Genomic DNA, 17,654 nt, shown 5'->3' on the forward strand with positions numbered 1-17,654 from the left:
CTGTCCCGTGTCGCCCCCTGCCTGTCCCCTGTAACCACCTGTCCGGTGTCACCTGCTGCCTGGGCAGTGCCACCCTGCTGTTCCGTGCCACCCCCAGCCTTTCCCTACCACCTCCTGTCCGGTGCCACTCCCTGCCTGGCCCGTGTCAACCCCTGCCAGCCCCGTGTCACACACTCTCCAGTGCCACCCACTGCCTCCCYTGTGCCACCTCCTGCCGGTGCCATCCCCTGCTTGTCCCATGTTCCCCTGTGCCACCTTCTGCCCGTTTGGCGCCACATGCGGACACCTCCTGCCTGCCCCGTGCTACCCTGTGCCACTCCTTGCCCTATCCTGCCACCATTCCCTTCCTGCCGGTGCCACCCCCTGCCTGTCCCGTGCCACCTCCTGCCCGATGCCATCCCGTCCGTGTCCTCCTGCTCCCGCGGCTGCCCTAGCATGCCCCACGCCCTGTCCAGGTGTCCAGSGGGACAGCCACCCTGCCCCCAGCACATGGCCAACAAGCGCCGGCCTTCCTGCCTTCCGTGGGGCGATGCTCCCGTCCCCTTCCTCCCGGGGATGTCCCCGGGCAGCGGGGGGCTGTGGGCTCCCCAAAACCGGCGGCAGCAGCCCCGGCTGCCCTCTCCTGCCCAGGACAGCGTGTTATGAACCATGGCACTCACCCTCCTGGCAGACATCAGCACGTTCCCCCGCTCACCGCCCCTCACCAGCGCTCCTACCTGTCCGTGCCACGCTCATCCCTCGTTCCTCTTTGCCCACGCGGTCCCGTGTCCACTGCCCAAGCCCCGGGTGGCTCCAGCTCCTGCTGTGCCCCCCGCCTGTCCCCRCAACAGCGCGGGCTGTGGGGCAGCGGCTCCTGACAAAGGCACTGCGTTACCTCTGCCTGGCGGAGGCTGAATTTCAGCTTCCAACAGACCCCAGCTGGAAGCGCTSGCCTCGGCAGCGCTGTCGGAGCCCGCCGTCTGCAGCGGGGTCTGTCCCTCCCTCCCTCCCTCCTGGCAAGAGGTGGGGAARGGGGACCCGGCTCCTGCGGTTTTGTGCTCGTCTCTGCAGGCCCCCCGTTCCCGGAGCCCGGCAGGGCTGGCACAGGCTCGGTTTGGCTCTCTGCTGTGTCTAAACAGGCTCCTGGCTCTTCTCCTTGCAGAAGAAAACTTCTTACAACCTTCTAAAGCCCCGGAGAAGCAGRAGGCGCGTTGGAAAACGGGAGGTCCTGGGATTTATTATTTTTTACAATCTCATCATTTTGGGCCTGACTCACGGCTTTTGAATGTTTGGGATGGGCAGCCAAGGGGGAAAGTAAGCTTGCTCGGCACAAGCCAGGCAGGAGGGACAGACATCTGTGCGGTGACAAGGCGACAGAGGGGGCCGTCGTCCTGCCTCCAGCTCCTCCAGCTCCTCTCCATCCTCGCCAGGCTCGGGCTGCTCCCGGACCCCGCAGGGCAGGTGGGGCTGCCCCACAGCGGCATCCCCCGCTCGCCAGGATGGCGCAGGAGGCAGCCCCCGTCCTGCTGCTCGTCCTTGCCAGGCTGGTGTCATCCACGTGGCATGAAGGTGAGTGCCGGGCTGTGCGGGCACGGCGGGGCTCCTGGAGGTGGCAGCCTGGGCAGTTCTGCTCCTTTTGAGGGCTTTCGGTGGGCAGGGATGGACGGTGCCCGGGTGCAGCGACACCGGGAGAGCCTGAGGGTATGGGGCGCTTGAGGGGATGGGTGAGCTGTGGGGTGCAGGGAGGAATGGAGGGGGTGCTGGCAGGCACCCAGGGAGGAGCAGAAAAACAGCTTCTTCCTCAGACCCCCGCCCGCGGGAGCGCAGTTCCCGCTGCCTCCCTGCTCCCACGGGRGCCATCGGCCAGCAGATGTTTGCCTGGACGGAGCACACAGTCCAAACCCCTCCATGGCTGGACGATCAGGTCACAGGCTTTGTTTGGGGTGGTTTTCCCCCTCCCTGCTTCCATCCCCTCCCCCTGGCCATGCTGCCAGCACGCCTGGATGGAGATGCTCCTGCCCTGTGCAGCGGGGCTGAGCTGTCCCCAGGTGAGAAGGAAAAGGCAGCGCTTACAATRAAAGGAAACATCACCATTAAATGGCACATCTGCCTGCGGGGACACCGTGCACTCTGTCCCCAGAGCCCCGGCGGGAGTTTCGGCAGCCCCCGGGAAAGAAACTCTGTTCACCAGGTCAGCGATGCATCCCCACTGCCGCCCCCATGGGTACCACCCCTGCTCCTCTGCTYCCCGAGGCATCCACGGCAGCGTCAAAAGGGCTTCAGGATAAATGCATTGTGAAACCAGCGGGCAGCGTGTGGGAAGCGGGGGGAAGCCGCTCCGTAGTAAAGTTCATGTTGGAAAGATCCGTAATGGAGTTTCCTCCCTGTGACGGCGGGGCTGCTGCTCGGATTGGGTCCGGCGGATATCCCCTTCCCAAAAGCACAGCAGGGACAAGGGGAGCAGGACAAGGGCTGCCGCTTCGCCTGGGGTCCCTCCCGAGGCTGAGCATCCCCCCGTGCCCGAGGGGAGCGCGGTGGGCTGGGCTGGGCTGGGCTGGAGGCGAGGAGGGGGCAGCGCTGGCGGGGGCCAGCGGAAACTCGGCGGAAACGTGAGCTCAGTGCTGGGGAATGCCGCGGCCGGCCGAGGGGCCACGGGGAAGGACGGCAGCCCTCATCCTTCCCCACCGGCGAGTACCTTGCGATGGAGGCACGCTGCGGGCCAGAGGGCGGCCCACAAGGACGGAGCAAAGCTCGCCCCATCCGTGGGGCCCCTCTGCGCAGCGCGCGTGGCGTGGGGCCAGCATCTCCGGCTAAAACCCCTGCAGCAGATTCATCCTTCCCTGGAGTGCAGGCACGGGGCTGCATCCCCCCGGCCGGGGCTGTTCATCTGCTGCCTTAATGAGGGGTGGGCAGGAAAGGACAGCTTTCCTCCTTGCCTGGGGAAGGCCCGGGGGCAGGGACGGTGCCACGGGAGCGGGTGGAAGGATTTCCCGGCAGCACGAAGCTGGGGGTCGGCGCCAGCCCGCTCTGTGCCAGCGCCCGTTTCCTGCCGCAGCCACGGCTGCTYCTGCCGCTGTTTAGTCTGCGGCCGRTGCCAGCACACCCCACATCCCTGGGGACCGGGCTCGCGGTCTGCTCGGCTCCCCCTTGGCGGCAGCCCCAAGGACTCAGGACAGGCTCTGCCCAGCCGAGGGATCGCTTCTTGCGAGTTGCAGGAGATTTTGCGGCTWCCCTGCAGCCCGCTTGGCTCTTCCGTGCTCCGCAGGGTCTGGCTACTACCTGGAGAGTCACACCAACGAGGTGTACGCAGAAGAACCGCCCCCCGAGCCTGCCCTGGATTACCGTCGAGGTAACAGCACMCAACCCATCCTTTGAGTCCTCATGGGGAAACCGAGGCACGGCGGGCGCCTCCCTCACCTCGCTGCCCTCCCGCAGTGCCCCAGTGGTGCGCCACGCTCAACATCCACCGCGGAGAGGCCACTTGCTACTCCCCCCGGGGCAGCTCGTACCGCAGCAGCCTGGGGACACGCTGCGAGCTGAGCTGCACCCGTGGGTACCGCCTGGTGGGTCCCAGCGCTGTCCAGTGCCTGCCCAGCCGCCACTGGTCCGGGATGGCATACTGCCGCCGTGAGTGTCCCTGCCAGTGTCCCTGCCAGCATCCCCGCAGGCACGCTCCTGGCCGCTCCTGGCTGCTCTGCCCACTCGCATGGCCGGAGCCGCTTCCCTCCCCGCTTCGCTCTCTCCATCCCAGAAATCCGGTGCCACGTGCTGCCGGCGGTGCTGCGGGGCTCCTACGTGTGCTCGGCGGGCRTGCAGATGGATTCGCGCTGTGACTACACCTGCCAGCCCGGCTACCAGCTGGAGGGAGACCGGAGCCGCATCTGCATGGARGACGGGCGCTGGAGCGGCAGCGAGCCGATCTGTGTAGGTAAATTCTCACCCACGYTGCCGGGGCACGCAGGGGCTGATCACCGTCCACTCCTGCCGTGTTCGCAGGGGTCACCTCACATCCAGCGCGGTCCCTTCCGACACCTCCCTCCCTCCCTCGGGACCCTGTCCCTGCTGCTCCCCATCAGCCCTGAGCACAGGCGCCAGCCCGGGAYGGGGCACTCAGTGCTGGATTTACAGCACGTCCGGAGGGCTCCGAGAGTCCTGGGGTGGTTCAGCACCGGGGCTGGTGCCTCRCTCGAAGCTCAGCCAAGGCATGCACAGGTTCCATGAACCCTTCTCCTCCCTCTGGGCAGATGTGGAGCCTCCCAAGATCCGCTGTCCGGACTCGCGGGAGCGCATAGCAGAGCCAGGCAAGCTGACCGCCACCGTCTACTGGGACCCTCCCCGCGTCAGGGACTCTGCTGACGGTGTCATCAAGAGGTGAGGGCCGAGATGCTGCAGGCACTGCCAGCGAGGGCTGGCGGCCGTGCCGGGCTCCCCTGCCCGGGGGTTGACAGACAAACCCGTCTGTTGGGTGCAGGGTGATGCTGCGGGGCCCAGAGCCCGGCTCYGAATTCCCTGAAGGAGAGCATGTGATCCGCTACACCGCCCACGACCAGGCTTACAACCGAGCCAGCTGCAAGTTCAGCATCCGCGTCCAAGGTGAGCGGGCTCCYGGGGCCGCCTGCTGCCCCCCGACACCGCCGGCACCGCGCTCCATCATCCCCGGCTCTCACACCGCTCCCTCCGCGCAGTGAGGCGCTGCCCTGTCCTCAAGGCTCCGCAGAACGGGTACATCTCCTGCACCTCCGACGGCAACAACTACGGGGCCACYTGCGAGTACCTGTGCGACGGGGGCTACGAGCGCCAGGGCACCTCGCTGCGCGTCTGCCAGTCCACCCAGCAGTGGACGGGCTCCCAGCCCCTCTGCACGCGTAAGTGGGGCAGGAGATCCCCAGCGCCTCGGGGGATGCTGCCTGCTGGTCAAAGGGGTGACGGGGAGCACGATGGCACCTCCCCGCACACGTGTCTCTTGCCCCAGCCATGCAGATCAACACAGATGTGAACTCGGCYGCCAGCCTGCTGGATCAGTTCCACGAGAAACGCCGCCTCTTGGTCATCTCGGCMCCCGACCCCTCGAACCGCTACTACAAGATGCAGATCTCCATGCTGCAGGTGAGGAGACCTTCCTGCTGCCCCTCTCCCCACCTCCACACCCAGCACCCCCTCACCATCCCCTCCTCCCCAGCAAGCTGCCTGCGGGCTGGACCTGCGCCATGTCACCACGGTGGAGCTGGTAGGGCAGCCCCCACATGAGGTGGGACGCATCCGGGAGCACCGGCTGTCCCTTGGCATCATCGAGGAGCTCAGGTAGGGGAGATGGGGGCTGTCCTGCAGAGCGAGGGGACAGGGAATGGGAATGCTTCCAGGAACGGCAAAGCATGAGGCTGCAGTTGGGTTCAGCCCCTTTTTGCTGCACCAGAGAGGCTTGTGCRATGGGGAAYATCCCTGCSAGTCYGAATGCATGTCACCAGAGCTTCCCSCRGCTCACAGCCCCGGGGAASTGSRAGCCCCCGCTCCAGGAGGGCCTGAGCGTGGTTTCAAGAGGAGGGCAGGCTCAGACCTCAGTGCAAACCCCCAGCCCTGAGCAGCGGCCCCCCTTGCACCTGCAGGCGATTCCTGCACCTCACACGCTCGCACTTCAACGCGGTGCTGCTGGACAAGGCGGGCGCTGACCGTGAGCGCTACATCTCCCCGGTGAGCCCGGACGAGCTGTTCGTGTTCATCGACACGTACCTGCTGAGCGAGCGAGAGGCGGCGCGGCGGGCACAGAGCGGGGACCCCTGCGAGTGAGCCACGCCGGGGACACCCCTCCCTGCCCTCAGGGACAGACACCTCCTTTCTGCTTTTCTAGTCGCCCACTGTAGAGGAGGAGCAGGGTGCCAAGGGCTGCGGGGAAGGGGAGCCCCTCTCTGGCTGTTCTGGCACACAGAGGTGAGYGGGGACTGTGCCAGCAGTGTCCCACTGCCCAGCAGCCAGGAGYTGTCTCCAGCCGGGGGATGGCTCAGCCCAGCCGGGACCATGGCAGGAGATGCTGGAGAGCCCCTGCTCAGATCCCGGGGCAGAGTGGGCAGATGGAGCCAGAGGAGATGGGCAGGCACGGAGGGCAGGCAGGCCAGCAGGGCATCAGCCTCTGACACAGCAGCTTCAGCCWCCCCAGTGCACAGCCTGACCCGATCCCTCCCACCCTGAACTCCCCTATTAACAGCAGAGCCCACAGCAGCAGCCAGCCTGCAGCCCACCCCAAAGGGTTTGCCCCCTCCCCGCCACTCACACCCTCTCCCAGCACCCACGGGGAACCCTTTATGGGAACTGCTTTGGCAGTAGAGTATTAACTKGAAATAAATAACTTTGTACAAAAATCCAGTGCTTTTGTCACTGACAGGCCTGGGAAACAAATGTTTCCTGGGGTCCACAACACCCAACCCCGCCAGGCTGACCCCACACAGCTCCATCCACCCAGGGCTGTGTGTGGTGACAAGGGTGGAGAGGACAAGGAGGGAGCAGAGGGTGGAACAGASGGTGGTAGGAAAAAGAAYGGGAAGAAATGGAAACACAATGACRTTTCAAAGCATTTTGCCTGCGGGAGAAGGGAGGGTTCACAAGGACTCCAGTTCAGCCTGAAATCTGGTACGAGRCTTATGACAAGAGAAAAACCCTTTAAACCAAGCTAGGCCAAGAAGACTTTCTGCCCAGGCCTGTTTAGAGAAGGTCATGTTTATTAAAGTGTAAGGAAAAACAACAAGCCCCATTTGGCAGCCCTGGCTGTGCCTGGAGCGTGGCTCCCGACAGCRGTGCCAGTCCTGATGCCAGCCTAGGGCCTCAGCTTGGCCATGGTGGGGCGGAGCTGGAGTGTCCCCTCTGCCCAGGAACCCGGGTACTGGCACATCTTCTGCCACAGGTTCAGCTCCTCGCCCGTGGAGTCCATCCAGTCCACAGCCTGCCCGTTGCTCATTCCTGGCAAAAAGGATGGAAAAAATCAGTGCCCAGCACAGCGCTCCAGCAAGGCTGCTGGTGCCCAKCTGGCACCAGGGCTCCTCACCATTGCCCACCCCCAGGCGGACGCCCCCGAGGAAGTCGTTGCTGGACAGTGGCTCCCGGTCCCACACGGTCAGCTCCAGGCAGATGTGCTGCAGCTCCTCGGGGTTGATGCCATTGTAGACAAAGGTGTGGTTGTAATGGGGGTTCAGGGTCTTCTTCACCACGGGCGTCTTCCTCTTGGAGGCTTTGTTTTTGTGCGGCAGGAGGTAGCTGGGGGAAGCAGCCTTGGGTCAGCAGCATGCAGCCTGCTGCTCGGGGGGCTGGGGCACCCCAGAACCTGCCCTGGATCCCCCTTCCTGCCCCTCCTGGCATAGCTCAGGGACAAGGACCATGCCATCCTGCAAGGAGCCCTCCTCCAGCTCCCCATGGCAGCTTTGGGCACACAGCCAGGGAGGACAGTGCCTTCATCACCCCCCGACCCAGGACCCTCACTCACCCCTTGACAAAGCTGTCCGAGGTCCCCCCRGACTTGGCAGCTGTGAGGTTCTTGGCTTCTTTGATCCAGACCTGGAGCTCACCACCTTCCCCTGCTTTGCCTAGGAAAAACCCACCACAGTAATTAATCAAATTTAATTTCCACCATTGCAAACTTCTGGAAGTTCCTGCTGAACACCAAGAGGCAAGTGCAGAGCCAAGCTGGCATCTTCTTTGCCTTCTCCTGTACTGGCCCTGCCTGCTGAGGGAAAGGCAGACAAAATTACCTCATGAAGGGCCCAATGGTGCAGCCTGGCCCAGCCCCAGGGAACACTGGGATGAACAGGCAGGTCTGCCCTGACCCAGAGCAGCTTTGTGGGCATTGCAGAGGAGAAGGCTGCAGTGCCACCACCCAAGAACCCCATCCAGAGCCACCCTGTGTGGCCACGAGCAGGTCCTGCAAGGCTACTATTGGTTGTGGAGCTGCAGCACTTACCTTTCCTGCCACTGCCAGCCCCGGGATGCTTGGCAGACGGGATGTACTTCATGGACACAACCAGCTCCCCCTTGTAGTGCTGGAGASCAGCAGCATCTGCCCCAATCTGCAGAGAGGTGACACCAAGCACTGCAGAGAGGCCATGGCACACACAGTGACAGCTCTGGTGGGCACACACCTCCCCAGGCTGGCACAAAGCACTTGGCCTCTCCGAGATGTGACTGAGCTGGCACAAGTGCCTGGGAACTGTCCCCAGCCTGGCCAGTGCAGCCCAGCTCCTTTGGGATCTCATTTGGGCTCAATCACTTGACAACAGGAGGGAAGCTAGGCTCAAGGCAGAAGATCTGCCCTTTTTTTAATACAACAGCATTGCCATCTCCATCTGGGGTTTCCATATCCCAAGGATCTGCTCTGGCACGAGCCTTTTGGCCATGCTAGCCAAGGTCTGCAGACCCCTCTGCCCACGGAGGGCCGTGCCCACAACAGGACCAGGCACGGGAGGGCCTGGCAAGCACACACCTTGCCATGCAGGGGCAGGAACTCCTCCAGGTGGCTCTCGAAGTTCCAGGCATCCAGCGGCACCTCCACCTCCCCCAGGAACGTGTTGCGGCCGAAGCGGTCGTGGTGCCACACCGAGAACTGCAGCGTCCTGGCCAGCAGCAGGGACCTGCTGATCTCATACTGGGCACAGAGAGGACAGCACGGGTSAGAGGGCAGCACAGGGCAGGGACAGGCTTGGCAAACAGCTCTTGAGGATGAGGAGACAGCTTTGAGGAGCAATGGGTGCACACTGGAGCCTGTTTCTTTCTTTCCCTGCCTGCTGAAGCTCACAATGCTGGGGCAGTGGTGCAGGAGCCCGTGCTCTCCCAGCAGATGCTCCTCAGAGCCAGGAGCCATGGCAGCCAGCCATCCCAGCACAGGCACAGCTCTGCCAGCCCACCGAGCCTCAGGTGGGCAGGGCACCAGACCTCAGCAAACCTGGCTGTGGGAGCCTAAAAACCAAACTACAGCTCTCACTTCCTCCTGTGCAAGAGTGCCTGGCCCCAGAGGTGTGCTGCCAGGCTCAGGGATGGAGTCAGGCACTCCCACAGCCATGGGGGCAGCAGCAAGAATCATGGAGGGCACTGCCAAGCTGTTCTACCCTGGGGCCCAGAACTGTCTGATCTGTGCCCCTGTGCTGCCCTCCCTCCTGCTGCTGCCTCCAGGGACCCGGCGGCCTTCATGGAGGGAAATATCCAGGGTAAGCAGGATGCCCCTGCTCTGGGGAGTGCCACAGGAACCAGGGACATGTCCTRTGATGTGCTCACATGGGCAGCTGTGCCTGCATCCCACCTGGGGTGGCACTGGGGCCTCAAGCACAGCCAGAGCAGAGCTGGGAGTGGGTTGTTGCAGCTTTCAGGGTGCAAACTCTGGACATGGGTTAGGAGCTCACCCCTCCCYTTGCTTGTTCCAGCAGCATCCCCAGGACTGAGCACCTGCAGCGCAGCCCCTCCCCACCCACCTTGAGCAGCTCGTTGTACACGGGGTTGATGGTGTTGCGTTTGATGGTSGTCTTGCGCTTGCCTTGCCGGGATTTGTCGGGCAGGAGGTAGGTCTTGACGTACCTGAAGGGAGGAACAGGCAGCACTTCAGCAAGGTCCCCCCACAACTGATCCCCCGTGCTCCCCAGGGCAGCCCCAAACCTTCTGCCTCACCAGGACCCTCCCATGTCTGGTGGGCACCCCACAACCCCGCTGGGCACCGCCAGCAGTGCCAGCAGCCATCGCCCCCCGGCTCTCACGGGTTGGAGCGCTTCCTGCCCTCGTCCCCAAAYGCCAGCTGCCGACACTCCTTCACGTGAATGAACAAGGTCTGCGTCCTCTGCTCGTAGCTCAGGGAGAAGGAGATGCCCCCGGTGACAGCCACGCTGCCAAAGTCCCCGGCCTCGCTGTAGATGCTGACCATGCTCCCCAGCGTGCTCTGCAAGACATGGCAGCGCTGAGCTGGCACAGGATCACCCGACAGTCCCTCTTCATCCTCAGCAAGGAGGGGTCACCCTCTTCATCCTCAGCAAGGAGGGATCACCCTCTTCATCCTCAGCAAGGAGGGATCACCCTCTTCATCCTCAGCAAGGAGAGATCACCCTCTTCATCCTCAGCAAGCAGGGATCACCCTCTTCATCCTCAGCAAGGCTGCTCCCCGTGCCTCTTCTGCACAGCCCCACTCACCTGCCCATGGCTGGGGAAAGCCCCGAGTGCCTCCCACCCACACACAGGCTCCCTGGCAGGGAGCTGAGTCTCTGCATTTTGATTTCCTTTAAGGGGAAGGAGTCCCCACACACAAAGCTCTCTTCCCTTCCCTCCAGGAGCTGCCTTTCCTGCCTCCCTCCCACCCAGCCGATGGCACTGCCCTTCTCCATCCCAGAGCCAGGGCTCACCGAGGAGGTGCCGCTGCGCATGCTGCCCCGGGCCACACGCTGCCGATGGATCTCCACCAGGTTATCGATGTCCTCCTCCTCCTCCTCCTGCCAGGACAGTGACAAGGTGTCAGAGCACAGACAGACAGACAGCTGGCTCCTCCGGCTGCAGCCATCACCCTGGCACTCGCAGGGTCTCACCAGCTCCGTGTTGAGGCCAGGCACTGACTTGCTCCTGTCCCCCAAAGAGCCGCCTTCCCCCACAAGGTCCTCGGGGCGCAGGTCGATCACTGACTTGGTGTAGTCTGCACGAGAGGGGGTGAGCAGGGGCAGTGGCACGGGGCAGGACCAGCACAGCCCTGCTGCTCCCTCGCACAAGGGGCTGTCCCAGCCTCTGGATCTGCACCAAAGCCCAGCACAGCCCCAGGAGGAGCACCTGCCCACCCCGGCCGTGTCAGCACCCAAACCCACAGCACCCACACAGCTCTCACCCGCCGGCCTCACCACCCGCCGGGGGTTCTTCTTGAATATCGTTTCATTCTCGTTCTCCAAGGTGCTGCTGCGGGTCCCCACGGTGACATCCTGGGGAGGAAGAGTCYCTTCAGAGCAGGGCAGGGCTGAGCACCCCACAGAGCTCCCAGCCCCACRCCCCAGGACAGGGCTGAGCCTGCTGGAGCAGCGTCACGCACCCGTCCGTCRGAGAACACGTTTTTGGAGCGCAGAGGGAGGGTCAGGCTGGAGGAAGCAGGTCCTGCTGGCACAGCAACCTGTTTTCCAGGGATGGCTCTCTCCAGGGAGTTCCTCCTGTGGCGGACACAGAAAGGTCTGTCCAGGCCACAAGCACAGCTGGCACAGCAAGTGCTGGCCGGGAAGTGTCACTTGAGCTGCCTTGTGGCCCTGTGGGARCAGAGGACCTGCCTGCCCAGGGACAGGCTTCAGCCCAGCCCAAGAGCCAGCTTTCCCTCCCTAGACTGAGAAAAACACACTTCAGATGAAGGTTCTCATCCTGTGCCAGCCAGCCTTGCCAAGGAYAGCCCATCCCAGGAGCCTCTCACCTGCCCCCCACGTCAGCAGATCTGTAGCCATCCAGGCTCATGTTTTCCATGGATTCTGTGTCGCTTTTSCCATCCCGAGGGTCTGAGGCTTCTGGGAACGAACTGCAGACAAGCAAAACCACAGGTATGTCCTGTTTGGCGAGGAGGTCAGTCTGAGAGAGCTTCTGCGCCACCAGTGATCCGTGCAGGGCGGCAGCAGCCCTCTCARACCTGCAGCAGATGAGAGCTGGAGCACGGGGACAGCAGGGACTCTAACCTGGATCCCTCCCGGGGTGCAGGGGGGCTCGGCTGCCGGCCTGCAGAGGAGCTTTTGGGCTCGCTGAGCTGGGCTTTCTGCAGGAGGGTTTGTCCCACAGTTTCTCTTTTGCTGGCTGGAAGGAGAGAGGCATCAGGAGGAACAGTGCTCCCAGCTCATTGCCTGGAGCAGGAGCTGCTCCCATCCAGCTCCACCCTGGGCAGAGGGGCACTGGGCAAAGCTGGAGCATCCCAGAGGGCTGGGCTGCAGGAAAAGGCATCCCTGTGGCACCCCTACCTGCTGGCCTGTGCCGCAGGGACAGCCGCACCATGTCACTGCCCAGGTGGTTGGCAAAGCGGTTCACCCTCTGGTCATAGAACCAGTCGCCTGTTGTCTTCTTCAGCTCCCTGCAGGCCAGAGGGGTGGTGGAGGCAGTCAGGGCAGTGGGAGCTGCTCCCTCTGTCCCAACCCACCCTCAGTGCTGCCACAACCCAAGGAGAACACAGGCATAGCGGGCATGATCAGCAGGTGACTGGGCAGAGACAAGTCACCGGGCAGTGGACAGGCTCAGCTACATCCCCAGCAAACACGGGAGCAAGACAAGTTTTGTAGGACAGGGGAGGCCAAAAGGAGGAAATCCAGGGTGCTTGAAACACAGGCTGTGCGAGGGGCACAGGGGGATGCTGCAGTCAGTAGCGGGGTGAAGGAGCAGGGTGGACATGAAGGAGACACAAGAGTGAGGTATGACCCATTTTTCCATCACCCAAACATGGGAATCCTCTCCCGGAGTGACAGCAGAGCAAGCTGCCCTGCACCGGAGAGGACCGGCCAGGCCAGGAAAGGGGGGCATCAAGCTGAGGCAACTAACAAGAGGAAGGGGACAGGAGGCACGTACAGAAAGGTGCCTGCCACTTGTCTCTGGGTACTCACGCCTCCTTGGTGCAGACTTTGCAGCGCCAGGAGCCGCCGGGGCTGTAGGAACGGCAGTCCCGACACACCAAGTGGTTGCAGCCCCGGCAAGTGTTGGCCTTGGGGCTGACGCGGCCCAGGCTCTGCTGGCAGCGGGCACAGGTCCGCTCGCTGTAGCGCTGGCTGCCCCGCTTGGCTCCCTTGCGCCGGATCTCCAGCAGCTCATTCTTCAGGCGCCTGCTCAGACCCGACACAGGAGCTGTCAGAGCCGCTCCGGGACCCCGGGGGACCCCCGTCACCACCCTCTCCCTCATCCACCCGCTCCCCGAACCAGCTCCTGCGCAGCCCCAGCCACCTCCGCACCTGATCCTCCTCTCCTCTGCTTTGCGGAGCTCCTCGTCGCGCTGCAGGACCTGCAGGATCAAATCTCTCTCCACGTCCGACAGAAAGGACAGATCCACAGCCTCCGACATCGCTCCAGCCGGGATCGCTGRCCCTACCAGATGTGGCCAGATGTGTCCGTGCCAGGGACATGCCAGCTGTTGAGCCGGTGTCCCGCTCCGCGAGGTGTCCCGTGCCCCTTCCCGGGACKCGGCACCCAGCACACCGGCCCGCCGCCGCCTGCACCGCCCTGCCCCGGGCTGGGCTCGGGCCGCCTGCCAGCCCCGCCGCCCCGGTGACCTCAGCCGGCTCCGTGGGACCGGGCTGACGCCCAGCTCCGGCGGGCAGCCCGGCAGGAAGGGAAGGAGCCGCCCCGGGCTGCGCCTCCCACGAACGCACCGGGGCTCGGAGCTGCCCGAGCCGCGGAGCCGCCGGGAGCGGACGCGCACAGGACCCGGCACGGACAGGATCCGGCTCGGAGAGGCGGCCCCGGCAGCCGGGCGGTCACTGCAGCCTCGACGGAGCCGGAGCGGCTGTTCGGGGGCTGCAGCCGCTCCCCGATCCCCGATCCCCGATCCCCGATCCCCGCCCGGCTCGGCGGAACCGGCGGGACGGACCCCAGACCCCTCTCTGTCGGGGAAAGGGGGATCGCTGTCAGCGCGGCCACCGGGGCTGGGACCTGCCCCGCCCCGGGACACCGCGGCTCGACCCCCCGAGCACGGAGGGACCCCCGGCTCCCCCCAACTCCCCACCAGCCGAGGGATCCCCGTCCCCACGGAACCGTCGGTACCCCCGGCGGCGGAGCGAGCCCCGGTGCCGCGATCGTCCCGGTACCTGCGGCGGCTCCGGCCGGCGCCTCCCGGCAGCGGCGGGGCCCGGGAATGGGAGGGCGGTGCCGCCGCCTTAAAGGAGCCGTGCCCGCCGCACCTGCGGCCCGACGGCGCGGCCCGTGGGGAGGCGGTGCSCGCTCCCTCCAGCCCCTTCCCCCGGCCGTGTCCCCGCTGGAGCTGCGGGTCCCGGTGCCCCACTGCCCTGACCGGGTGTGCAGCGTCTCCCGACCAGCACAGAGCCCACAACCACCCCAACTGCGGGGCACCCGCCCGGGATCCCCAAGGAGGAGGACGCAGCCCCAGGGTCCTCCCGCCGCAAGGCTCCAGCCCTTGCCCTTGTCCTGTGCAGCAGTGACACGGACCCCGCAGCAGCACAGGCTGCAGGGGACCCCTGAGAACACGGGTGGACGAGGAGAGGGGCTCCACCAGTGGGGAGGAGGGTTCGGGCACGCAGGACGGCGGGGAGGCCACCGCCCCGAGGCAAATGAGAGGACGCGGCTCTGCCCACACTTTCGGCCGCACCCCAGGGACGGGACAGGCAGAGGCTCCCAGCCCTGGAGGAAGAGAGGGGACACTGACACAGTRGAAAAAAACACGGAGACATCAAAGGGCCAGCGTGAGCGCCTTCACAGCGCAGGGGTTCACTCCATCGGGTGTACACACACGTTCTTGGAGGGCGTTGGGCTTGCAGCCAGACGATGCCAGCGAAGGTTCTGCTCCCTGAGCCCCTCCACACACCAYCCTTGGACCTAAAGTCCCCAGGCCTGACCCCCATGCTTGCACCAGTGTTCATGTTTTAACTGGAAGCCGACAAGAGGCAGTGAGAAACACCCTTATTTATGAAAAAAACACAAAGAAACCGAGATGAACAGACTTGTTCCAGTACAAYAAAAAAGCACAGTGGTAATTACAAAGCTTGTCCCCGAACTGTTGAAATGAACCCGGCAGGAACCCAGGGCTTCTCAGCCCTGTGGCTCTCTCCTGTGCAAAAATGGGGCTGAAAATGCTACCACATGTCCAGTATCTGTGCAGTGACTGGCAGAACCAGGGCAGAACACTGGCACTCTGAGTCCCAGCTCACTCCATCCTTGTCTGGATCCTGGAGGGATCTGCCACGGGAGCACAGCCCTGGGTGTCTGGGCACAGCGAGGCACTGCTGTGGAGTGCTGCTGCCTGGCACGTAGGGGACATAAGGCACATCCAGGCGGGCAGAACACTGCAGAAGCATCTCTCTGTCCCTGGATATCACCCTTCCACAGGAGCTGGAGCCCCAGCGGTGCCCATGCCCTGCTAAACAGGCAGTGCTGGCCGGCACTCGAGGTCCAGCACGAGGTGATGCACGTGTGGCGCGTAGGATTTCACAGCCTCGATGTGCAGGATGCTGGTGTGCCACGGCCKCCCGTGCAGCTCTGCCAGCAGCGCCCGGATCCGTGCAGCCGTGCCTTCAGCCCATCTCTGCCACTCGGGTCTGAGCCTGGCCCCCAGCACCTCCTTCCCCGTGTCCTCCGTTGGGTGCTGCATCTCTCCCGCAGAGCCGGCTGCCCCTGGAGACCCCCCCTCAGCCGGCAGGAGCGGGACCCGCGCCGGGGGAGTCTCCACGTTGTGATGGATGTGGAGAACCCCGCCCGTGTCCTTCTTCAGCACGCGGCAGGCCACGGGCCAGCCTTCCTCCGAGCTGGGAATGAGCCCCAGGTTCACCCTGTCCGCCACATCCCGCAGCTCCAGCTGCGAGGAGAGAGSGGTGAGGGGCTGCCAGGGGGAGGGGGCGCTGGGGCCAGGGGCAGCACTCACCTGCCGGTTGTCCCCGGCGTGGATGTGACAGCGATCCCGCAYCCCGTTCAGCAGCAGCGTCCTGTGCAGGGCCTCCAGGGCATGGCTGTTCCACTCACAGGCATGCACAAAGGCGGCTCCCCCGTGCACCAGGAATGGCAGMGTGAAATAGCCGATGCCTGCGGGCAGCAGGTGGCAATGGCTGAGGGCAGGGACAGCCAGAGAGCCACACTCGTCCCTGAAGGCAGGGCAGGATCACATTGCCACCCTGGCTCTCCAAGTCTGCTTTGCTCTAGGTTGGAACAAACCCAAACACTGGAAAAATGGAAATTTATCCTTCCTCTGCAGAAGTGAAATCTATCCTGAAAAATGTTTAGAGGATCTTATTTTACCATCAGTCTTTGGCCATCAGATTGAGACCAGCCCTGCTCCACAGAAGTGTCCAGATTACCATTTGATTCCTTTAACCCACAGCAATTTTGTGGGTGCCACATCCTTTCAGTGCAGCACAAATTGGAAGCACTAACTTCCTCAAGCACAGTGATAAATCTTGCCCCTGGATCCACTGTGATTCCCCAGACCAGCACCAGGTACAGAGCACGGCTCTGCAGAGCCTGAGTGCAAGGACATCCTAATGTCCAAAGGGTACAGGAGGGACAGCAGAAGGGCTCACAGTCACAACAGCAGCTCTAAGCCTGAGTATTTTTAATTTAGTATTTTTCATTCCAGGCTGGAAATGACATTTCACGTCTACCCTGATGCCATCAGCACCTGCACCGCTGCTCTCTGCCCGCCCATCCTGCCCAACCCTCCCCCGTCCCTGTTACCTGCGTAGAGATCCACCAGCACCTCCCCGGAGCAGGGCAGTGAGGCCACCCGCAGCTTCTCTGTGATGTTTCCCGGGGAGAACATGCACTTGGTCACATCAAAGGTGTACCTGGAGGAGCCCGAGACAGTGAGGGCAGCCCCTTCCCCACACCAACCACGTCCTACAGCTCCTGCCTACCTGATGCCATTGTCCACGTGCTCCACCCAGCCGTCCTGGCCCAGCAGCAGGGTGACACTGGGGCTCCGCAGCCCACCTGGCATCACCCGTCCTCTCCTGGCCACCCGCCGGGCACCCAACGCCGAGGCGACCGTCTCCCAGAGCGCCGGGCCTGCAAGGGAGCCATGCCAGGAGACATCACGTGTGAAATGTGGGCAGCTCCAGGGGCACACCCTGCTGTCCCTTACCCAGCCCCTAAAGATGTGTGAAATGTGGGCAGCTCCAGGGGCACACCCTGCTGTCCCTTACCCAGCCTCTCCAGATGTGTGAAATGTGGGCAGCTCCGGGGGCAGGAGCGGGGCGGGCACACCGGGCTGTCCCTTACCCAGCCTCTAAAGATGTGTGAAATGTGGGCAGCTCCAGGGGTGGGAACAGGGCAGGCACACCCTGCTGTCCCTTACCCAGCCTCTAAAGATGTGTGAAATTGGGCAGCTCCAGGGGCAGGCACACCCCGCTGTCCCTTACCCAGCCTCTGGAGATGTGTGAAATGTGGGCAGGAGCGGGGCAGGCACACCGGGCTGTCCCTTACCCAGCCTCTGGAGATGTGTGAAATTGGGCAGCTCCAGGAACAGGGCAGGCACACCCCGCTGTCCCTTACCCAGCCTCTCCCAGGGTGCAGCCCTGAAGCTGTCCTCGCTCAGCAGGACCAGGTCCCCGTGCCTCTGCCAGCTGTGGGGCACATCCCGCTCCAGCTGCTCGGACCAGCTCCCCCGGAGCAGCAGCCGCAGCTCATCCCGCAGCCTCTGGGCAGGGCTGCGCCGGCGGGCRGCCCTGGAGGGGACAGGATCCTGCAGGAGGGATCAGAGACGTGGGGCTGAGAGCCACCGTGCCACAAAGGACTCAGAGCCCACCGTGCCCCATGAGCCCACCGTGCCACACAGGACTGAGAGCCCACCACCCACGCAGGGCTCAGGGCACTCAGCTCTCCCCACCTGGATGTGGAGCAGCTCCCAGGGCATCTCCGGGCTCAGGCACATTTGGAAGAGTTTCTCCTCCAGCACAGGCAGGGCCACACGTCCCCCTGGCAGCTGCTGCAGCTGGTAGCGCCCATCCAAGAGCTGCTCCTCTTCCAGACGTTCCCTGCGAGGCCAAGGCACGGTCAGACCCTTCCCC

The 17,654-nt window shown here is 64.0% G+C and overlaps 3 protein-coding genes across 4 annotated transcripts; 1 reads left to right on the forward strand and 2 right to left on the reverse strand.

The window, feature by feature from the left end:
- The first annotated feature begins 25 nt into the window (after nucleotides 1–25).
- Nucleotides 26–6,321, forward strand: SRPX2 (sushi repeat containing protein X-linked 2). Of its 2 annotated transcripts, XM_057365574.1 has the most exons (11): nucleotides 26–1,204; nucleotides 1,410–1,548; nucleotides 3,245–3,328; nucleotides 3,415–3,606; nucleotides 3,731–3,907; nucleotides 4,224–4,350; nucleotides 4,451–4,572; nucleotides 4,665–4,844; nucleotides 4,952–5,085; nucleotides 5,159–5,280; nucleotides 5,583–6,321. In XM_057365574.1, exons 2-11 carry the CDS (start codon nucleotides 1,479–1,481, stop codon nucleotides 5,761–5,763), a joined length of 1,389 nt encoding a protein of 462 aa, XP_057221557.1. In that variant the 5' UTR covers nucleotides 26–1,204; nucleotides 1,410–1,478; the 3' UTR covers nucleotides 5,764–6,321. The 2 variants fall into 2 exon arrangements, with proteins under 2 accessions (XP_057221557.1, XP_057221556.1); XM_057365573.1 differs by having other exon boundaries at nucleotides 26–1,548.
- Nucleotides 6,322–6,722: 401 nt separating this feature from the next.
- SYTL4 (synaptotagmin like 4) lies at nucleotides 6,723–13,098 on the reverse strand. Its single transcript, XM_057365578.1, has 16 exons — nucleotides 12,879–13,098; nucleotides 12,537–12,752; nucleotides 11,904–12,013; nucleotides 11,628–11,742; nucleotides 11,372–11,473; nucleotides 11,006–11,120; nucleotides 10,808–10,898; nucleotides 10,518–10,621; nucleotides 10,338–10,424; nucleotides 9,702–9,880; nucleotides 9,423–9,525; nucleotides 8,441–8,602; nucleotides 7,922–8,027; nucleotides 7,448–7,547; nucleotides 7,013–7,221; nucleotides 6,723–6,927 (listed from the first exon to the last, which is right to left on the reverse strand). The coding sequence occupies exons 1-16, from the start codon at nucleotides 12,986–12,988 to the stop codon at nucleotides 6,785–6,787; spliced, it is 2,052 nt and encodes a 683-aa protein (XP_057221561.1). The 5' UTR covers nucleotides 12,989–13,098; the 3' UTR covers nucleotides 6,723–6,784.
- Nucleotides 13,099–14,591: 1,493 nt separating this feature from the next.
- Nucleotides 14,592–17,647, reverse strand: TRMT12 (tRNA methyltransferase 12 homolog; the record flags this gene model as incomplete). The annotated part of the gene is made up of 6 exons (XM_057365586.1): nucleotides 14,592–15,451; nucleotides 15,518–15,675; nucleotides 16,324–16,433; nucleotides 16,503–16,653; nucleotides 17,140–17,329; nucleotides 17,474–17,647. Coding segments are annotated over 6 exons (1,218 nt in total), but the record flags the coding sequence as incomplete, so codon positions are not given.
- Nucleotides 17,648–17,654: the final 7 nt, after the last annotated feature.

The sequence above is a fragment of the Malurus melanocephalus genome, unplaced genomic scaffold, assembly GCF_030028575.1.
Source record: "Malurus melanocephalus ecotype Western Australia unplaced genomic scaffold, MMel_1.1 scaffold_54, whole genome shotgun sequence".
Classification (NCBI taxonomy): domain Eukaryota; kingdom Metazoa; phylum Chordata; class Aves; order Passeriformes; family Maluridae; genus Malurus; species Malurus melanocephalus.